Source organism: Alligator mississippiensis, chromosome 1, assembly GCF_030867095.1.
Source record: "Alligator mississippiensis isolate rAllMis1 chromosome 1, rAllMis1, whole genome shotgun sequence".
Classification (NCBI taxonomy): Eukaryota; Metazoa; Chordata; order Crocodylia; family Alligatoridae; genus Alligator; species Alligator mississippiensis.
In genome coordinates this window covers 200,245,784-200,268,940 of record NC_081824.1, presented here as the reverse complement: position 1 = coordinate 200,268,940, position 23,157 = coordinate 200,245,784, and the positions used below count along the sequence as shown (strand labels likewise).

Genomic DNA, 23,157 nt, shown 5'->3' with positions numbered 1-23,157 from the left:
AGAAACACAGGGTTTATACTGCAAATTAGATTTAGGATAAATATTAGAAAGAACTTTCTAACTCACAAGATGCTTAAACACTGAAACAGATCATCTAGAAATAGGGGTACACCAATAGAAGGTTTGGGGCTGATACTGACAGCTGATATTTAAGGAGGCATATCGGCCAATACTGATCTGATATCCAATACAGCTGCCATCAGGTGGTAAGTCCAGTGTGGTGAAAGGAGAGGGAAGGAGTGTGGGGGGAGCAGATCAACATCATCCCGCCCCCCATGGTGAAGGAAGAGGCAGGGGCAGGCACTGCCCAGCTGGGGAGAGGAAAGGGTGTGGGATGGAGGCACAGCTCACAGGGTGGAGACAGCTCCTGCTGCTGCTTGGATCCTGGGAAGGTGGGGGGCATGGCAGAGACGGACAGGCATATGCCCCTGCATCTGTGCAGTACAGTGCGGGCTGAAGCATGGAGCCGGCACTGCATGGACCTTTTCTTACTGGAGGCTGGGCTCAGGGTGGGCTCCAGCAGTGCTGGAAGAAGGCTGCAGCCACCCCCAATTTCACCACAGCACCACTCCTAGCCCCACACTGCCCTGGCTTTTCCTGGCGCTTGGGTGGAGGTGGGGCGTTCAGCTGGGGCTGGGCAGTGGCACAGCAAAATCTGGCATGGCTGCAAGCAGTGGTAGGAGCTGCCCCAACCCCACGAGCCGCATCTCCGTCCCACCACCCCCGTCTCACCCCGCTCCTGGGCAGTGCCTGACTCTGCCCCCTCCTTCCCTCACTGTATGGTCATTGATCTGCCCCCCATATTCCCTTCCCTCCACCCTCCCCTTCCAATGCAGCACGGGCATTTATCAGCCAAATTATTGGCCCCATCAGGCTCATATCTGATATAGACAATTTTCTTTATATCGGTACCGTTCCGATATCGGACCAAATGTATCAGTGCACCTCTATCTAAAAAGGATGCAAGTCTCACCAGAAGGGTTTGTTTGTTTGTTTTGAGTGCAGGTTAAACAAATGTTTGTATGGGATGGCTTAGATGAGCATAATTCTCATCTAAGCAAGGGACTGAAAAGACCTCAACAGACCTCAAGGGGTTCTCTAGCTCCAGCTCTGTTTTTGGTTGAATCTATGATTCCGCTTCCAACAACACAATAACAACAAGCAGAAAAAAAGCATTCCCAGTTTTGCTCCCAACATTTTAAGACTTTGTGAGTTAAGTTTGGCATTTGAATAAGATAATATTTACAAAGTTTCCTTCAAAAAGCAAAAATCAATAATACGCTAACCATAGTGAGTTTGGCAGCAGTACTTTTTCTAGTAAAAGTTATGGCATAACTTGCTTATATCTATAAAATTTTACTAAGGATTCTACAGACAGTCTTATTGTTTTTTTCCCCAGAAGACAAAAAACTGAAAATTCTCCATCCTAGCTACCTGATAGCTACAAAATATATTAGCAGAATTCTAGCTTACATTGTAATTGGGACACTTTTCTTTAATTGACTTTTCTAAATTAATTTCAAAGCACCTATCGGGCATTACAGAATTGCAACGCATTTTAAATTCCCTTTAAGAGACCTTCTACTCTCAAACAGACTAGAGGGCAGCCATATTTAGAAAACCACCTACTACTTCTTGATGTTATCAATATATCATAAAATAAAACACTTAAAGGTGGGACGCATGTTACCTTCATGTTTTTCCAGTGCCTGAACAACATTAGGCAGCTGGTTAATAGCTTGATACATTCGGTAACAATCTTGCAAGGTTGCAGCTTGTCTCTGAAATTTCTTTGCTAGCCGATTGAGGTCTGGAAAACGACGCAGAAGGTCTTCTTGAAGGCACTGCCGTAGCTCTGTGTCTACCACAAAGGTCTCCACCAAATTTAACCTTCATGAAAATAAATCAAGACAAGAATTAGTGCAAATTGGCAAGCCTTCATATGAGTAAATCAAAATGAAAAGTTCTACTGAACTGTAAAAGAAGAAAGTGTATAAGACCTCTAAATATACTTTTTAATTTAGTCACACCCATTGCCAACCCTTATAAATTGAACCAGTGAAGTTATGACAATGCAGGAGACAAGACTGAGCAAGTACGATTTTTAGATTATTTAAACCATGGTTTTGGTAACATCTACAACTTGAATGCCTAATGAACGTTTCAAAGAGAAGATGTCTTAAGTAATCAAAACACCCCCACCTCTGCAACAAAGGTGTGAAAACTCACAATACACCTCTCCTGAGGTTAAGCCCCCACCTCCCTCCCCAAAGCAGCAATTGAGAAAGGCAGAATTTACATTCTATTATATTTCTAGCAAAGAGAAAAGAGCACAAAAACCACATACTATTTAAACCTTTATACAATATGAAACATCAAAAAGTTACTATTCCAATGCAAGAAAATCCTTTTCATTGCAGTGAGATGCCACAACAATTGAAAGATAAACAACAAAAAGGTGAAGATAATTAATTCCTCAACCAGCTCTCCATACTTTTGCAAATTCTAGGAGCGTTCCAAAGCTTTTGGCTTTTCATCTACAAAGGGACTGTCATGATAAAATAAAATGCTTGATAAAAACTAACTTATATTTGTATAAACTATTATTAATAATAAAGTATTATTATTTTTAACACAGTTACAAAATGCCAAAAACGGGGGAATATTCTTAAAGGGTTGTAAAACAAGAAGCAAGTCTGCCGTCTTATGACAATCGATGGAGTACTGGATAATATTTTTCCACCACAAGGTAATATAGTCTGCAGATTCCTCTAGAGCAGGGGTGGGCAAAAGGCAGCCCATGGGCTGCCATGTGGACTGCCAGGCCATTCTATCCGGCCCGTAGAGCCCCTAAAAAATTTAGAGAATTAATATTTATCTACCCCTGGCTGCCTGTCATGTGGCCCTCGATGGCTTGCCAAAACTCAGTAAGCGGCCCTCTGCCCAAAATAACTACCCACCCCTGCTCTAGAGAATAATTCATCTTCCCATAATGTAGTGCCCATCAACATCTTTTAAAAAATGTTTATTTTCTTGCTTTTGCAGGAAACTAAAGGACTCTTGTCCTCTACCTGTGTGTACCAAGTTGTTCTTTGTTCATATTTTAGGAGTTTACATTAGAAACAAAGAATTATACTAACATACCTTTAACAGCATTAAAAGATGCACCTAGGTTTATGCACAAGGACAGAGTCAAGCGACTTTGAAAGACTTGACATCAAAACATAGCACAGCTGAGCTAGCTTCTTTAAAATCACATCAACACAGAAGAGTTTTACTTCAACAACAATATTATGGTGGTATGTGGGAGGAAAAAGGAGCAGTTTCACTGCTTTTTTGCTGCTGCTCTGCAAGCTGGCAACAAAGTACTGTGGCCTGAATAGGCAGTCAGTTACAACAGCTTCAGAAATGTCATTTTCTTAAATGAGTTTCTAGAACAAGGTGTAGAAACCCCTAGGTCTGCTGAACATACATTTTTTCTAAATATATGAAGATTTTAATGGAGGCATCTCTAAGCTGCAGAAAAATGTTCCATTTCAACCATTCCTATGAAATCAGAGTGTTATAAATGAATCTATTAAACAAAATCCATACTGAAATACTTTATGAAAAAAAGTAGTTAAGAGTGTCCCTTAAATAGGTTTCAGATAAATATTGAAATCTAGGCCGCTCCTCTATAATGTGAACTAGCCTGGAAAGGAAATTTGTGCATACTTAGGAAAGAAATCCTGAGCGTTTTGGACACCTACGACTTTTTTTCAGACAACGTTATTAAAAATATAAGCATGTAAACAGAGGTGGTGGGAAGTGACCTGAAATCCATTAGAATATCCCCGTTAATCTACATTACTGCTCTAAGTAGCAACATGACCTACGATAATGGTTCTGAAATGCATTAGATTGGCAAGGCTGCAGTTGCTAGGCAAACAATTTCTGGCTGCTCTTAAACCACCTCTGGAGCTCCCCGAATTCTAGCAGTCACTTGTCATTCAGGATTGTTCCGCGGTCTGGTCAGTCACTTGGTCGTAGCCCTCTATGTAGCAATTAGGTATGACAGGCTCAGACCCAGCAGTTCTGTTCCCGTGACCGAACAGCCTCCTTAAACATAAAGTATCACTTGCTTAGAAGAAAAATATTTGGGCAATCTGGATACAAGATGCAGGACCAGGGAAATGCCACTGGTTTCTGATTACACCGACTTGCACATCCTTATCTGAGAATGTGCAACTATTGCATCTCCATATTCAAAGCATGGGAGAAGGATTATGCTTCTACCTGACATACATGGAGCCAAACTCAGAACTGGAGATTTGCTATGCATTCATCTGGACGCTATGTCAGCTTTATTTGAGCAACAGCAGGGGTATCAAAGATATGAACCAAAGGACCCTATCACCTGGCTCACAGTGGAGCCTGTGGGTCTTGGGGTTGACCCAAATGCAATGTGTGTTGGATTATCTCCATGCACTTCATATGGAACCCACAATGAGCTGATCCAGGCCAGGCCAGGCCCTAGATCTGACTACCCAGCTCAGCCCGCAGGGCCAGTCTCACATCATTCATCCAGCCCAGAGACTGGTACTAGGTGATTCATCTGGACCGCAGGGCCTAATGAGTTTGACACCCAAGAGCTACAGTAAAGCAGAATATATCTTGAAGGGGGTTGTGAAGAAAACACTAAACTCTCTCATAAACTTCTCTTTCTAGCAGTCTTTTACAATGGGCCATGCAGTAAGAAATTTCAGTTTTGAGATGAGCAGGAGTTCAGCTTAACAGTTTCATTCTACCAAGTCCTAAGTGGAAATATTATATAAACCAAATTACTACTGAACATAAAAGACTTCCATACTGGATCACAGCATTCAGTGTTGTATTTTGCCTGACAATGGCTGGCCTCACATCTTCAGTGTCACCAATGTCAGTCACTTTAATGGCCTAAGCAAGGCTGTAGAAGTGCAGCTAAGCAATAGGCCTGAAGTCATCTTAAAACTCTAAATAACCACAATGTGAAGCTGATAAGCATTACAAATGGTACATCAGCAGGACATTAAATGAAGCAACATGCCAAGCTAAGCAAATGCAAAAATATGCAATTCAGATTAAGCAACAAAAAAGTATAAACAGTTTGCTAGAAAGCTTTAACCTAAGACTGAATTAATAATGGTATACCAGGTAAATAACAACAATTGTAAATAACGGATATATACACAAGAGGTAGCCATAGTTATATTGCTAATAATCTGTGAATTATGTGAACTTGTATAGTTCACATATTGCTGTATCATAGCTGTAAGCATATGCTAAATTTTCTTAATCAAACCTCTAGAAATAAATATAAGGGTGTGGGTGGGAGACTTCATCTTCATCACCTGTTCCTCTGAAGCAGTGATCAGAGCTAAGTCCAGGGGTTTTGACTGGGGTACCTTGATGCTCCTACAGGTACTCAGAAAACTCAGAGATCCCCAACTAAAGGATTTTGCTATTCTGCTTAGGGTCACGCTAATTACCCAATCTGGGGTAAAGAAGGGATTTTCCACCCAGGTCTAACTTGAAAGGACCAGGGAAATATTTGTTTTTCTCAGTAATATTAAAGGGTACAGTCCTATCCCTAGGATCCTCTGAACTTGTATTATGGACAATTGGTCCTCTGCTATCACAGTGGCAGGGTACCTACTGCCCCTTCCCCTCACTCTGCTTGTTACCTGCAGCATGCTGTAGCATGCTTACAAGGCATAAAACCAGATATATGAGTTGCTGTACGTGAGGGTTTGGAGTGGAATTTATTTATTTATTTATTTATTTTAGAAATCACAGGTAAATGGCTGTCTGTGACTCAGTGGCTCAGAATGCCCCTTGCAGCGAGTTCTAATGCTACTAAGTACAGGTATTTTCTTTGCTACATTCTTCCAGTTACTGAAATCAATTCAACTGACTTCAAGTTTCCTAAGCACCCCTTAACTTGCAGGACTTTCTGTGCCATTATTTTATAGATATTTTACCCCTTGGTATTCCAAACTAGTTTTTTCTCTATTCTGAATTATACATAATACCAATATGCATTAAACATGGAGCTGTCTTCCCAGTTGGATGGGTGAGGGGTGGAATCAGTATTAACAAATATTTTTGCAGAACTTAACTGCTAGCATTTCAATTTTTTTTTTTCCTATCGGCTCCATCCTACGAAGTGTCACTGTACCACAAGGTACCAGGACAGAAGCAAGCTTAACACAAAACACCATGGAAAGAAACTGGCAGTTACAGAAAACAGTAAATAACAAAGACTATGTTCTGCCACGTTCCACTCATTATATCGGGACCAAATTCCCTGCTCCCCCTCAACTCTTCACTACCAATTCTTGCTATAGTTTTTTCCTACTGCAATGAGGCCTGTAAGCTTTTTGCCTAACAAAACAAGAAATGTCTTCCTCTTTTGCTATGCTAGGCTATTTAATCACAATTTTAACATTATCAGCCTCGGTGCTGACATAACACTGACATATCTGTCAGTACATTTCAACTGAAATCCTGAGCTTTTACAAATAGTTTGATGCGAGATTGCTAAAATTGACAGGAAAGTATTAAGCAGGACTGATCTGTGCATAAGAAAGAAAAAAAAAAAGGCTGCCAAAAGCAAGAATGATATTTGCACTAATGGAGAAATTCTCTATTTTTTTCTAGAATGTATGCCAACTCCTGGTACACAAGATCATTTGAACATGTGATCAAGTGTCTAACATCTGACAAGAAGTGTAACATTAATGGCTGAGCAGCTAGTTTTATAGCCCAGATTGCCAGACTGGCAGGTTCAATTTCCAACTCCATGGATCTTCTGCATGACATTGAGCAAATCCATGCCTCAATTCCCCATTTGGAAAAAAAAAAAGTCCCCAAAAAAGAATCATCATGCTTCCTTACTAAACACCCATCGAAGGAAGATAAACATAGTAAAGATTGTGATGTACTTGGTAGCCGTGTTGGTCTGAGACAAGAAGACATACAAAAAACTAGAACTCTTGGTTCCAAAATGATACCTTTTATTAGGCCAAATGGGAAATCACAAGAAATATAAAGGACATTTTTCTTGCGATTTCCCAGTTGATCTAATAAAAGGTATCATTTTGGAACCAAGAGTTCTAGTTTTTTGTACGTAAAGACTGTTAGGCATTAGTACTAAGGCTCACATGTACTAGCAGAAGTCGAGCTCAATTTTTTTACTTTACTTTTTTTTTTTTAACTCCTAGTTTTAATGTAATATTTTGCATTAAGTTTACTTACTTTAAAAATGGTACTTTGTAGGGAAAAAGAACAACAGGAAAAAGGGATGAAGTGCTTTTAGACTGTTAAGGCTGTTTAACTGGCAGCTATATACATTAGCAACAAACTGAAGGGAGTGTTCATGGGGAGAAATGGGCTCCTATTACCATTACTGAAATGTTACCAAGATCTGCAGGACACAATACGAGTCAAACTAAGCATCTCTTCTGCCAAATACTGGTAACTCTTACCGACTAGACAGGGGTGACTAATGTGAAACAAAAGTGCCACAAGTAGTACAGGCAGCCTGTGTGTGTGGCACGTGGCAGATCAGGAAGTAACAGGAAGCACAGTGGCACACTGGACGGGGAGCAGATGATCAGACAGGGGAAGGGGATTGGAGTGGCATACCTGCCAAAATGTCTGACCCCCAGAGGACTAAAGTATTCTATGAAGGACTGCCTCTTCCTTGTCCAGCACAGCTCTGTACCAGAACAGAACCTGAAGCTGATCCATGCTATTTACTTCCTTCTTTGTTCCCTTGTTCCCAACCAACCTGTGAATGTGTTTTATACCTGAATTTTACTCCAAACAGTTCAAATTACATGAAAACTTGATCCTGCTTATCACATTTGGAGATGTGTGCTGATTGATTAAACTTAAAGTGTACATGAATGGTGCACTTGATTGCAGCACTGTCTGTCGAAGACTTAATACCTGTATCATACACACTACAATTAATGCAAAAAACCTTAAAAATTGCTTACTGTCCCAAGTCTTTAAGTACATTTCATTACTGACCTACAAAGGATTTTTCTAAAGATAAGTGGGAACAAATAACTTTGATTGAGGCTTTGAACTGTTTCTATAAGCAACAGGACTGATAAGCAGGTATACAAGCAAAATTATTCAATTTCACTGTTTGAATGCTATAGATTTTGTACTATTTCTCTTCTAACTCCACTGCTGTATTCAACCCTTATCAAGTGTTTTTCCAAATTTTGTGCACTGAAAAGTTGCTCTTGTCATCAAGTCTTGAGTCTCCAGTAGAGGGCAACCTTTCTATTTATTTCTGTAAGAGGTAGAAGTTAAGAGTAGAGAATCAAATAGGTGGTTGGGTACCGGAAGAACTAGTAACTCAAGTTTATCTTCCAAAGCTGCAAAGCCAACAACGACAAAAACCTGATTTCTAAAAATAGCTTTACTGAAGTTCTACCAACCATGGTTAAAAAAAAAAATGTTGTGGTGCTTATTTTTCCCCTTACTAAAAGAGAAACAAACAACACAAGCCTAAATTTTAAAAAGATAGTAAATTATATTTACAGATAGAGCTCAATAGCACTGGATACATATCAGTTCCAGAAATTAAGCCCATATGGAACTTAGGACTGAAGTGGCAATACTAAGGTCTACATAGAGACCAACCTATTAATTTACAATAAAGATGAAAGGTGACCTGTGATAAACAAAAATACTGGCCTTCTGTCAGCTTTCCAGTCTATAAAGGACCTAATTTTAAATGTAAAGGCTTAAGAGCTAGTGCAATACTAAGATCACTGAAGTCAAGAGTAGAATTTGAGCAACACAAGATGGACATTTTTAGGAACAATTCAAAAGGTAACTGAATGCAAGGCAATAGTCTGAATTAAGGAAGAAAGATTGACGAAAGTTCCTTACCTTTTACAGGACAGTTGCCTGTGCTTTACTGAGAAAGGCTAAAATTTAATTTTGGCTTAGCAGCACAAAGTGAACATTAAACTCTGCACAGTAGACATTCAAGAGGGAGAGGGAAGGCAGATTTGTGCAGTCTGCAACTTGGTAAATATGGTTGATCCAACACGCTGTGTGCACTCACTAGCTTTTGCTCTATTCAGCAACATGCATTTAATACTAATGACAACTTTGTTATGAATATTATGAGCTGAAGTTTTAAGCTAAATTCCCATTTTACTTTTATACTTTTAAGTTGGCACCAAATGGTAAACACTCTGCAGTCAGAAAGAAAAAACACCAGAAAGATAGGACTAAATGGATGAATCTTTAGATGTACTGCAAGCACATCCTCCCTGCCAGGAATGGACTGGGAAAGAACATCTGGAACACTTTGTTCAAAACTGAATCAGAACCTGAAAAAACTAACTTGCATGACAGTGATAAATGTGGGGAAAAGTCTGTAAAGCTTTGCTGGTATAATATGCATGCTACTGATCAACATGCTTTATAAAATAGTGGGATATCAGGATGGTGCACCAGACTTCCTCCAGAAATTGCTGGCACTGCACTAGATCCAAAAACATAGGTAGCATCATCTACATTGCTGCTGTTTGATTATGTTCCTACTTGTCATAATGTTTTGCCTTCAAAACTTTTTTTAAAAATAGTCAAAAGCAAAGTTCTTTTCTACTAGCCTTGCTAAAGAACTTACTTACACAAAACAACAGTTCAACTCTTGAATCCACGTCTCTCTCAGATGTCTAATAAATAGCACGCATTCTTCTTCCCAAATTCTCCTGCCACACCAGCACAAGCAACTGTCTGCTCAAGTCTTTTGTTCAAACTGTCTTATATTAAATGAAAAAATTGTCAGAACTTGTATCCTTTTTTTTAAGCACACTGCAGCAAGGTCTCCCATTTCCCCAGCTAATGACTTGAATTCCTAATGCTAGTATGCAACATCCTCTCAATCTCAAGAGAAACCATGAAGAGAAAAAATGAGAAGAGAAGACAATAACCTGCCTCCAAAAAGTATCCAAGTAGGGGAGGGAAAAAAGCAACAGAGCACCATGCTACAGCATAGAGGTACATAACAACAAACTCGCAATGTGAAGTGCACTATTATTGAAGGTGCAGAGTCTGAAATTACAAAAGGTCATTAATTCCAGTCTATCCCACAATAGATTTTATGAAACTGCTAAGGTAGCTATTTTCGCCTTCAAAAGAACTGATGGAACTTAACTTGTGATAACTGCAAGATGAATTTTTAAAATCAATGTTTTTAGATAAAAGTAATATTTTTATAGTAGATGGGCAAACCTGAATGAAAAGAAAAGACAACCCTAATGAAACTTCAAAGCTTAGAACACTTGCTTTTGCTTTATTCAAGACTACCCAACAACTGCTTACTGTCAACATCACCATAATAAGAAAATTCCTAACTGGCAAGGACATATGCACTACTTTTCAGCAGTAAGTCATTTTGATCTATACATATCCTGCTTTGCAGAGCTCTTCTTTCTACAAGGTTTTTTGATTTAAGCAAGTTTTTAATTAAATACAGGTATAAGTCTCCAGGCTTGTCCCTTGAAGCATAAGATAGCTAAACTGCAAGTTGAGAAAGAATACAGAGTGGTTATACAAACCACACCTAAACTTACCATTTGTTTTATTACAAAGAGTACTAAACCCAGATATTTGTATTTCAAATATTGTTAGACTAGCGGTGCTCAACGAGGGCCCACAGTCCTGATTCTGCCCCCAGAGCAACTGGGTCCAGCATAGCCAAGTAGAGGGGTACAATTGCTTCCCATGTTAATACGACCCCAAGTGGCATTTGATATCCACCTTTTATTTTGCAACAGCACACTGCTGATTCAGATCAAATTTACGATTCACCATAAACCCCAGAAACATCTCAGCAGCTCTACTGCCAAGCTAGTTTATGCCCCATTCTCGATTTGTGCATTTGGTTTTTCTTTCCTACATGTAGCACTTTCTATTAGTCTCTGCTGAATTTTATTTTGTTACTATAACTCAGCTCTCCAATGTAAGCGTCTTGTGAATTTTAACCCTATCCTTCAAAGTGTCTATAACTGCATGTTTTGTGTCATCTCAAATGTTATTATATTAGTATTTCTGCACAGAGGTTAATAAAAATATTAAACACTGACCCCCAAACAGACTTCTGTGGAACCCCACTTGTTCTTAACAAATCTGTTAGCTTATAATGAATACCACTGTATTTGTGAATGAATTTGCTAGTTCTTTACTGGGCTCTGTGTTAACATCCAATGCAACATCCACCTATCAGAGCTCCATAATCCTTCCAGCACAGGGAAGGGAAATACGCCCAAGTAGCAATAGCTGAGCTGGATCATGAATGAGTCAGTTTGAGCAGAAGCAGGCAAGAGGGAGCAGCATGGGAGTGGTCTGTGGAGAAAAAGCAGTTTAGTAGCAAAATAAGTATGCCTCAGTGGGAAGATGCCATTCCCTGGCATAAGACCTAGTAGCTGCACAATATACAGACTCAGGAGGCACCTGAAAAAGAGCTGAACTCCAGTAATGAAATATGCCCCTGGAGACATCTATTCCTATAGCTGAGGAACATCAGCTCCATACCACTGCCCTAGATGTCCCTGTGTGGCTGAAATGGGAATGATTGTGTTATTTTAACTTAAAGCTATTGTGCCAATGGTAAGTGAACTACTTTTGGTAGCCCTAGTAAAACAATCCTTTATTATTCACATGTGTATGGGAATCAACCATCAGCTAGTGTATGGAGGGCCTGCTACTCTCGCTTCTGAGTACTCAGAACACAGAGCATGCTGCTGCTGATTAGATCCAGGGGACCTGGGAAACTCACAAAGACCATAAGGTAGGGGTGCACTGATAAAGATTTTCTTGGCCAATAACAATAGTCAATTATTAATTAGCCATATGGGCCAATACCAATCTGATAGCCAATTTATCAGAACACAGTCAGGCAGCGTGGAGAGCAACACCCTGCAGGTAAGTCTGTGGAGAGGAAGGGGCGCGGGGGGGTGCAGATCCAGGCCCCCATGGTGAGGGAGGGAGTTGGGCAGTGGCAAGGGCTGGGGGCCCTGCCCCATCAGGGTGGTGAATGGGACCCCAGGGCCCCAGAGCAGGACAGAGCCATGGGCAGCTCATCCAGGGGGTGCAGAGGAGGGAGTAGGGAGGGGGGCTAGCTCCCCACCACTGTGTGCACCCCCAGAGGAAGCATGGGAGAGGCATGTACCCCCTTGGATTTGTGTGCCGGGCAGACACAGGCTGCCCACTGCAAGCTGGGGGCCAGGGGCAGCACCAGCCTCTTCCCAGTGGCAAAGCTGGGTCAGGACTGGGCATGGAGTGGGCAGAAGCGGGGCAGGCAGGTGGAGGCTGCACTGGGAGGGGTGGCTACGGCAGGGCTAAGATGAATTTAAGTGGCTACAGCCCCCCCCCCCACGACCCCTCCCAGCAACGCCCCTGGCTCAGGGCACCGCAATCTGTTGCCTTTTCCTCAGGAGCCCCCCACTGGCCATGAATCCCTGCCCACCCTGCACCAGGGGGCTCCCAAGGGAAAGGCAGCAGAGCTGAGAGCCCTGAGCAAGGGTAGCACTAGGAGGGGTTTGGGGGGGCTATAGCCAGCCCCAGCCCAGCCCCTCCACCAGGAAGAGGCTGGCACCGCACCCCTGGTCCCAAGCCTGCAGTAGGCAGCCCGCCTCCACCCTGTGTACAAATCGGGAAGGGGGGGGTGGGCACATACCCGGCATGCCTCCCCCGGGGGTGCACAGTGTCAGGGAGCTGCCCCCCTCCCCCAGCACCTCTTGGACCAGCCACCGATGGCTCTGTCCTGCTCCCTGCCCCAGCTGAAGGGTCCCATTCGCTGCCCCCAGCCCCTGCCCAACTCCCTCCCTCTCTGTGATGGCCTCAGTCTCCTCCCCAACCCCACACCCCTTCCTCCCCCATGCCCCTTCCCCTCACACCCCACAAACATCACAAAATCCCCCAACATACCTTATGCCCCCCCACACAGAGCCACACAGCCTCTCAAACTCCCCCACACACCCCCACAACCAACCATAAACATCCCTAAACCCCACCATACAAACCCCTACCATACACCCACCACCCCCCCACACAATATAAAAGACTAAGAATTTATTTTAGTTATTGTGCAATCAACTCTATATACAGTACACAAACACAAATCATGACAAAAATATTTTTTGTAATAAAATTTAAATGTTATAGTAGGTGTTTGACTTTTAGCATATGATTTGTTTTTTTCTGGTTCTAAGATGGCAACCCCCCCCCTCCCCCCCAAGGAGTACCATATTTTCATGCATATATCCCGTGGGGTATACACAATTTTACCAAAAAAATGGATGGGTGCGAGCTATACAGGGGTGCGAGCTATCCACAGACTTTTTTCCCCCGCAGGGCCAGGGCCCGGCTATGCCACCACCACCGTGGGGACTGGGGCCAGGGCCAGGCTGCGCCGCCACTGCCGCTGATGTGGGGGCCAGGGCCAGCTGTGCCACCGCAGGGGGGCGGGGCCAGGGCGGGCCGGGCTGTGCCACGCCGCTCCCCACTGGGCCCAGGCAGGCCGGGTTGTGCCGCCGCTGCCACGGAGACCGGGACCAGCTGCACTGCCTCCCTCCTGGGCCCCAGGCAGGCCGGGCTGTGCTGCCGCTGCTGCCAGGGCCGCTGAGGGGACCGGAGCCGGGGCGGGCTGCGTTGCCTCCCTGCTGGGCCTGGGCAGGCTGGGCTGTGCCACCGCTGCTGGGGCAGGCCGGGCTGCGCTGCCTCCCCGTGTATATGCCGCCGCGGGGAATACACAGGTGCGGTGTATACATGGATTTACAAAAATACAATTTTCCGCGGGTTATACGTGGGTGCAGCTTATACCCGTGGGCGGGGTATATGCGTGAAAATACAGTATTTCCAAGCGACAAGGGGAGGGACTTCTGGTGACAAAGGCCAGGGGTTGGGGGGGCACTTCTGGTCCCAAGATGGCAGCCAGGGGGCGGGGCCCCTGTCAAGGGGCAGAGCTACCTATGTGGCCCTCGACAGCTCGCCAAATCTTGTTAAGCGGCCCTCCACCTGAAATAACTGCCCACCCATGACTTAAACTGTGAAGGACCACATAATTTGAGTAAGGATGGTAAACTTGAATCTAATATAGAATGCAGCAGTAAGTTCTTAAAGTTACCATATTATACAAAAATTAGAAACTGTACTGGATATACAGTGCATACAGACATACCTGCACACACCCTCCCAGCTCAATTCCAACATGTAGCTCCCCAAATACCTTGTTTTCAACACCTGTAGATATACAATGGATGTTCTGAGGGATCATGCATATCGGTGCATCCAAATGTACAGATAATTGTTACTACATCACCAGTATTAACAAGTCAGAAAACCCATCTATGCCATTCACCGAGAAGTAAAAATGGATTGTTATTGGAAATCATCAGCTACCTCATTTATAATGAGAAAAGGAAATCAAGACCTTCAAATGCATATATAATTAAGTCTGGCAAAATTTTGCCTAAGAATAAACAGACTCACAAAGATTCAATCAAACTAACAGAAAAAAAAATTCTGTGCAAGGACTAAATTAACTGTTATTTAGTCTTAATGTTCCAAAGCTAATTTTAAATTAAACAATAAACAGAGGATATTCTTAGGTGGATGAAAGGATGTAAGGTACATGAGAGGAAATAAAGAGCAACCTCCCTGGGTCACAATGACTAGCTTCTCTACACAAGTGGTCTTTTACCCACTAACATCTCCACAAGCAGGCATGTATTTTGTTTATAAATTATTTTAAAAATAAGTTTAGTAACTGATAACACTGAAGACAGAAATTTGGTATAACACATACATATAGTTTTTTTGCACCATATATATGTGTGTGCACGCACACGCGCGCGTGCACACACACACAAAATTTTAAAGCACTTATTGAGCCAGATCCTACTATCCCATCCCAATGAGAGATGGTAGATGCACAGTATATTTTTGGGAAAAGAAGGTTAATATTTTTTCCATTACAAAAAGCAAATGAGACAAAAAATGAATGTTAAGCATTGCAGAAGAAATGAGACATACTCATATTAGAAACCTTGAGCTGTCTCAAATTAGGAGAGACCACTAAAAGCATTTCATACCATAAAAGTCAACACTTCAAGCTATATCTTCAGAAATAAATCTGTTAGCCCAGCAATATAGTTTAAGAATCAATTAAAATACTGAATTCCACTGCGCAGAGATCCATAAAGTACTTGTGCACACTGAGGCAATTCATGTACCTAATTTAGCTAAGCATACCAATTTGGAGATCCAACTTCCACAATAATCTGAACAGCTCATGTTTACTAATTTATAAAGTCAAAGACAGTAAGCGAGAGTAAGCATTTATATTTTACTGCTCAGATCACTAAGTGTAAAGAACAAAATTTTAGTACTGTCGATGGCATCTTTTTAACAGCAATTTTTTTCATATTTGTGACTATGCAGACACCATCTGAACAGGAGCAAAAGGATTAAGGTAATCCCATATTATCACTTGCCTCAGATTTTCTTCCACACTGGCCAATAAGAAAGCAAGTTTTTCAAACAATGAAGGATTTAGCCAAAGAAGCTTTTGGTATTCAAAACTAGTCCACCTATTGCTAAAACCAAGAGAAAGAGTCTACTATCCTGGTGCAATAGTCATAAACCTATAGGGCCACAAGGGACCTCAAGAAATCGCTAACAATAAAGTGTAGAAAGTGTGTGGGCCGGGAGCAGTCTGAGGTCTTTTTTCGTGCGGCGGGCTATGGCCAGCAACCTGGACACGCTGGGTCAGGGAAGGCAGGCGGCACGCTAGAATTAGGCATGGACGCTTAATGGTTGATTTAAGATTGTTTACTCACACCGCAGATGGTCGCGGTGCAGGCTGGAAAACTTCCAGGAAAACTTCGCTTAAGTCCCAGTTTAAGGACTCGGACAGAGCTCTGGATTCACTCACACGAAGTTTGCTAGGCTCCGTGGAACTTTGCGTGCAGGGAAGGGTACGTCGAGGGATCAGGCGGCGACGGGGAGAGGCGAGAGGCTGATCAGACCCCTGTAGCCTTCTTGATATTCACACTGGGTCCAATAGGCTCCGCAGCGCTTAGAGATCTTCACGAGACGTGAAGTCTCCTCCTCCTGATGTTTGTGGAGTCCTCCAACTTGGGCGGAAACCACTCAAGCCTTTTATACGGCTAGCAAACCAATCACTAGCCGCCACGTAGGAATAATTTAGAACTGGCCAATAGTGGGGCACAAATTTGAATACAAATGGCGGGAACTCCTTGTAACGTGCATCTCTTTTCTGCAGCTAAGAAATGCACCCTGCAAAGAAAGCTCCGAGTGGTGGGAAATGATTCAGCAGTGCCGAAGCACACACAAACAAAAATCACACCCTTGGGTTGTGACAGAAAGTATCTAAACCAACGGTGGCCAACCTTTTTGGTATGTATGCCACAAATTAAGCCCCATACATCCACAAGTGCTGCTCTGATCCCCAACCACTAGGCATAATTAATAGAGCAGGGGTGGGCAAAATACAGCCCACAGAGGGACTTTGTCCAGCTCATGGCGGGTACCTTGGTCCCACCTGGCCCAGGTGCTGTCCAGCCCATGGCACGTCACACCACCCCCAGGTGTACAGCAAAACTGGGGCAGCTCCGTGGCTGGACTCCATTTCTAGGCAGCCCAGGCAATGGTGGCTCCTTCCAGCTGCTACCACCACTGGCCCTGGCCCCATGGAGACTGGCAGTGACCTGCATGCACAGCCATTGCTCTTGTACTGGCCCTGGCTCGGCCTGCCCCGCATCTGCTCTAGAACCACCCAAAGCAGAGCAGACCAGGTCCAGATCAGCCGGGACCTGTGTGCACAGCCCTGGCCCTGAGCCACCCTGCACCCACTCCAAACCCACCTGCCCATGATGAGCAGTGGCAGCTGGGCAGAAGCTGCTGCTAGGCGCAGGGGATAAGTGGCCACCTTCCTCTCGCTGCCGCTAGGCCCTTCTTGCTGCAGCCACCTGAAACCTACACCTAGGCTGGTCTGTGGCTCCTCTCCACCACCGACACCATCACCATCAGCGCCGCCTCCAAGCCACCCAGCAGGGTAGCGGTCGGTGGCAGTAGAGGAGTTACATGGGAGCCTGGGCGCCGGCTGCAGCAAGAAGGGTCCAGCAGCAGCAAGGAGGAGGTGGTCACTTCTCCTCCGCACCCAGCACCAGTTTCTGCCCAGCTGCTGCCACTGCTCATCATGGGTGGTCCGGTCCAAAACGAGCACAGGGCGGACTGGGGTCAGGGCTGTGTGTGTGGGTCCTAGCTGGTCCACTCTGTCTGGGGCAAGTCCAGAGCAGGGGGCGGAGCAGGCCAGGGCCATGCACTTGGCTGCTGCTGGGTCCTGAAGGTGGGGAGGAGCTGCAAGACATGTGGGCTCTGGGCTGTTGAGGCAGTAGGAAGGAGTTGCTGCTGACCAGCCTGCAACAGCTCCCCAAAAATGCCTATGTGGCCCTCAGGCCCAAAAAACTGCCCAACCCTGTAACAGAGTATACTTTGTGGTCCACCAATATGGAGGCAAGTAGGATGCTTGAAGCCACACGGAACATGGGCAAGACACTGTTGTAAGAGAGGTGTCACTATCAATCACAGAATCATAGAAAATTAGGGTTGGAAGGGACCTCAGGAGGTCTAGTCCAACCTCTTGCTCAAAGCAGGACCATCCCCAGCTAGATCATCCCAGCCAGGGCTTTGTCGAGCCTTGCTTTAAAAACCGCTAGGATGGAGATTCCACCACCTTTCTAGGTAACTTGTTCCAGTGCTTCACCACCCTCCTAGTGAGAAAGTTTTTCCTAATATACAACCTAAACTTCCCTTGCTGCAACTTGAAACCATTGCTCCTTGTTCTGTCATCAGCCACCACTGAGAACAGTCTTCCTCCATCCACTTTGGAATCACCTTTCAGGTAATTAAAGGCTGCTATCAAATACCCCCTCAGTCTTCTCTTCTGCAGACTAAATAAACCCAGTTCCCTCAGCCTCTCCTAAATCATGTGCCCCAGCTTCTGAACCATTTTTGTTGCTCTCCACTGGACTCTCTCCAACTTTTCCACATCCTTTCTATAGTGGGGTGCCCAAAACTGGAAACAGTACTCCAGTTGTGGCCTCACCAATTCAGAATAGAGAGGAATAGTTACTTCCCTTGATCAGCTGGGAACTCTCCTACTAATGAAGCCCAGTATGCTGTAAGCCTTCTTGGCAACAAGGGCATACTGTTTACTCATATCCAGCTTATTGTCCAGTGTAACGCCCAGGTCCTTTTCTACAGAGGTCACTCTGAATCCTAGCCCTACTCTCCAGTGTATCTACTACACCCCTCCAGCTTGCTGTCATCTAAAAACTTGCTGAGGACGCAATTCATCCCATCTTCCAGATCGTTAATGAAGATACAGTATTGAACAAAACCGGCCCCAGGACCGACCCCTGGGGCACTCCACTTGATACCAGCTGCCAGCTAGACATTGAGCCATTAATTACTACCTGTTGAGCGTGACAATCCAGCAAGCCTTCTATCCACCTTACAGTCCATTCATCCAACCCATACATCCTCAGCTTGTTTGCAAGAAAGCTGTGGGAGACCATATCAAAAATCTTATTAAAGTCAAGATATATTATGTCCAGTGCTTTCCCCATATCACAGAGCCAGTCATCTCATCATAGCAGGCAATCAGGTTGGTTAAGCATGACGTGCCCTTGGTGAATCCATGCCAACTGTTCCTAATCACCTTCTCCTCCAAGTGCTTAGAAATGGATTCTTTGAGGACCTGCCCCATGATTTTTCTGGGGACTGAGGTGAGGCTGACTGGTCTGTAGTTCCCTGGATTCTCCTTCTTCCCTTTCTTAAGGACACTGTTTGCCCTTTTTCAGTTATGTGGGACCTACCCCGATTGCCACAAGTTTTCAAAGATAATGGCCAGCAGCTCTGCAATCACATCAGCCAGCTCCCTCAGATTCACTGCATCTGGCCCCATGGACTTGTACACATCCAGCTTTTCTAAACAGTCCCCAACTGTTCCTTCACCAAAGTTGCTGAGCTCACCAAGAGCCAAGTTAACTCTCCCCAGGATCTGCAATCATCATAATTTCGTGTTTTTTAATGAAGGGAGGGTTGGGGCAGGGGGAGGGTTTGTTTTTTTCCTAGTGAGCAAAGATCTAAAGTCCTGAATTCAGCAGTGGCTTCAGGGCCAGGAAAGGGTTACGCTGACTATTACCAGTGGCACCTGACAACTCTCACAGCTGCATCCTGCCTCTTCTCCACATGGCTGGAGGCTCAAGCCACCACCCAGTTCCACTGCATCACCTCCTTTTACTGAGTGCCAGGGGCTCATGTGACACACAGCGGTTCCCTGGTCCACTTCTGGCACACATACCACAGATTGGCTAATCCTAATTTGAACCATCCCTGACAAATGTTGGTTTGAATTGTCCATGTATATACCTCCCAACACGAGGCATCATAGCCTCCTTAAGCAACTTGTTTCACTGCTTATAGATTCATAGATGTTAGGGTCAGAAGGGACCTCAATAGATCATCGAGTCTGACCCCCTGCATAGGCAGGAAAGAGTGCTGGGTCTAGATGACCCCAGCTAGATACATATCCAACCTCCTCTTGAAGACCCCCAGGGTAGGTGAGAGCACCACCTCCCTTGGGAGCCCGTTCCAGACCTTGGCCACTCGAACTGTGAAGAAGTTCTTCCTAATGTCCAATCTAAATCTGCTCTCTGCTAGCTTGTGGCCATTATTTCTTGTAACCCCCGGGTTACAAGAAATAGATGCTTAGTTATCCTTATCCTTAGAAAGTTCTTCCCAATACTAAAACCTTCTCTTCCTCATATTGCAAATTAAAGTTTACGTCTTGTCCTACTGTCAACAGATATAGAGACAATGGATCACCATCCTCTTTATGGCAACCTTTTACAAGTTGGAATACTTCAATCCTCCACCCTCTTCTTGTTTCTAGACTAAAACCAAAACCCATACATTGGTTCTGCCATGTTTCTCCAGACCTTTTATCCTTGTCAAACCCTTCTATACTTTCCATTTTGTTTGCATCTCTCTTAAAAAGTGTGTTAATTACAACTGGACACAGCACAACTGAGGACCCACCACTGCCAGGAAGGGCAGAATAATTCTCTCTCACCTTAAATACAACATTCCTCTCAATATGTCCCCAAAACACCACCATATTTCTGACTCACTTAATTTGCAGTCCACTATCATTGTCATATCCTTTTCTACAGTACTGTTGCCTACCCAGATTAGTCCCCACTTTGTGTTTTTGCATTTAATTTCTCCTTTCCTGAAGGGCACCACTCTACACTTATTTTTTTTTTACTGAATTCCATCATCCAAATCACTGATGAAAATAGTGACCTGAACAAACCCTTGTAGACCTACCTTCCCACTTTGAGACCAGTCACTGATAACCAGGGATCCTGGTTTCCTGTGATAAAAAATACCAAATTCTCTGCTAAAAAAACATAGAATTCCATGATTAAAATGACCCCCCTCATAGCTCCCCCCAGCCCTACTGGTGCCCCTCATTCCCCACCCAGAGCCCCCACAGCCTTGCTGGTGCCTCTCACCCCCCTACCCACAGCCCCTGCTTCCCCAGCCCTGCCAGAGGGGGCCCTCAGCTGCCAAGGATATGGACCTGGGTCCACAGCTCCCTGTTCCCACTCCCCCCTTCTGCGGGCTCAGGCAGGCTGGCTCCCCACCACCGCATGCACTCCTGGGGAGGAAGTGGGGACCCAAACCCCCCAGATCTGTACTCGGGACAGGTGCAGGCTGTGGGTTTGAACTCTGACACAGCAGCTGCCACCACACCAACAACAGTGGCTTTTCCCTGCCACCTGGCAGCTCCTCGTTGCTGGAATGCTGTTGAAGAACGCCAGCTTTGCAAGCCAGAGGCCCAGTCGAGGTAATTTGTTCTAATATCCTTCTCCACCTAGTATCCCTCCACCCACCCCCCACTATTGCGCTGAGCATTGCCACCCCCCTCTATTGCCCCGCACAGGTATGCAAACTTGATTCCTCCCAAAGAAGAGAAGGAAAAGCCTAAAGACTCCAGCTGCCATTGCAGATGGCGTGATAGAGGGGAGTAGCAGCCATGTGAGAGCTTGGGGCTGCACATTAACCACGTGCAGACCACCAACTGGACATCCCTGACTTAAGCTTTCATAAATAGCTGCTTATTTCAGATGCCACCCCTTCGCAGAATCTGATGAAGTAAGCTGCTGCTTATGAAAGCTTGTGCTATGCATCTCTGATTTAGTTAATCTAAAAGTTGCCTTCTACATTTGGGAAACCATTTTATGAGGAATAAGTGGCTGGAGTTTATGGAAATAAAGATCTTAAATTAACTAACAAAATTACTCTCTCTAAGAGTAGAGAAAGAAGAGGGTTTTTTGGTTTGGGATTTTTTTTTAATAAGTTGTTATCTAGGTTTTCAAACTACAAAAATAACTTCAGTAAATGATAAAAGACTGTAGATTATAAATGCATTAGTTGTCTAGCTTTCTGTAAGAGTGGGCTGCATTGACAACCCTGTGTAAAATGTTAGTTGCTCGAATTCAAATCCACCAGTAACTGAACGAGCTCGGTGCATGGGACAAAAGACTGACGTAAAGAATGAATATATTGATTGAATTACAACCCAACAAGGTTTCAGGATGTAAAGGGGCATATTTTCCTATTTTAGAAGACTTAGACACAAAATATACATGGAAAACATACAATTTGTTCTCAATAGAACACAAAGTAGAGGCATCTCCATTGTTGAAGATATTTATGAACTCCCACTGAAATTTAGGTCAACTCCAATATCCTCTGAGCAACAATACAGAAAGCTGTTACATGGACCTGAATTCTTGTTTAATGTAGACAATTGCAAACTGGTACCAACTGTTGTGGGAATTAATACCAAATATCACGCAGACAGACCAGTGGCATACTACAGGCATCTGATCAAATGCCTCGTTTCAGACTGAATCCTGACCATTCAAACCAAGTAGTTTACATACATGAAACTTAACTGTAAATGCAAATTCCTGGAGGGAAGACAGTTATTTGTTAAAGATGACAGGAACACCCGAATGAGAGACTTTCCTTTGTTTTTCTTTCCTGAACATCAAAAAAAAATTTTTTTTCACAGACAAAACTGCATAGTAATTGAATCTTATCAACTATTTAAAAACCCAATGTCTTTCATATGTTAACAAAGGACACTAAAGACTTTCACTGGGTTTTGGGGGTTTGGGTTTTTTTTGTTTGGAGGGGGGGAGCTATCCTCCATAATTAAAATGAAGCAAACAGAGCCAGCAGCCGAGTAGCAATCATTGATTTGCCGATTTGTTATTAGGCCTACTGAAACTACCGCACCCTTTACAAAAAACAAATTCCAAACCGGTTGAAGCTGGTTCCCAACATACAAAATATCAACCAGTGCTAAGCAAATTAAGTTAACTGCTAAAGTGCTTCAGAAATCCAGGCATACGGATGCATAACTGCGGATTTTTCATGCCACTAAAAAACAGCTTATAGAAAAACATTTCTACAACACACTTAACAGCCAACTGCATTAGTAACAGAGCACCTTATATTATCAAACCCTAACTCTAAAAAGCTAAACTTCACTTATCTCCATTGATACTGGTGTTCTCTTGATTGTCACTCCTTAGACTTCATTAAGTTGGCATGATTTTAAAACAAACTAGAGATTCAGGTTCTGGTTTCTCTGCCCTGGTATGATGCTCCAATATTTATATTGCTAATACAACAGGAGAATGTGTAGGTAAAAATATTAAAACAATCGCATTTCCATTGTAGCAGGATTTATAAAAATTAAAGACAATCTAAATATAGGCCCTAAAATTATCTGACATTGCTCTATTGTTATTTTTAGTTGTCATTTCATATTCTGACCTATCATAGTGTTTGCCCATGCATATTAAAAAGAACAGATGCTCTAATCTAATAAACCCCGTGCAAGACTCCTGCTCCTTTAAATTAAGTGAATGAATCCAGAACATCATAATCTCCACAATGACAAAGCAATCATGCACGTTCACCACTTACAAG

General features: G+C 43.7%; 1 protein-coding gene across 1 annotated transcript in view; it reads right to left on the bottom strand.

Moving 5' to 3' along the window:
- MSH2 (mutS homolog 2) overlaps nucleotides 1-23,157 on the bottom strand; it is a 90,377-nt gene that overhangs the window by 44,784 nt on the left and 22,436 nt on the right. The window contains exon 7 of the mRNA XM_006273923.4: nucleotides 1,691-1,890. Within this exon, the coding sequence (XP_006273985.1) occupies nucleotides 1,691-1,890 (200 nt within the window). The remainder of the gene's footprint in view (nucleotides 1-1,690; nucleotides 1,891-23,157) is intronic.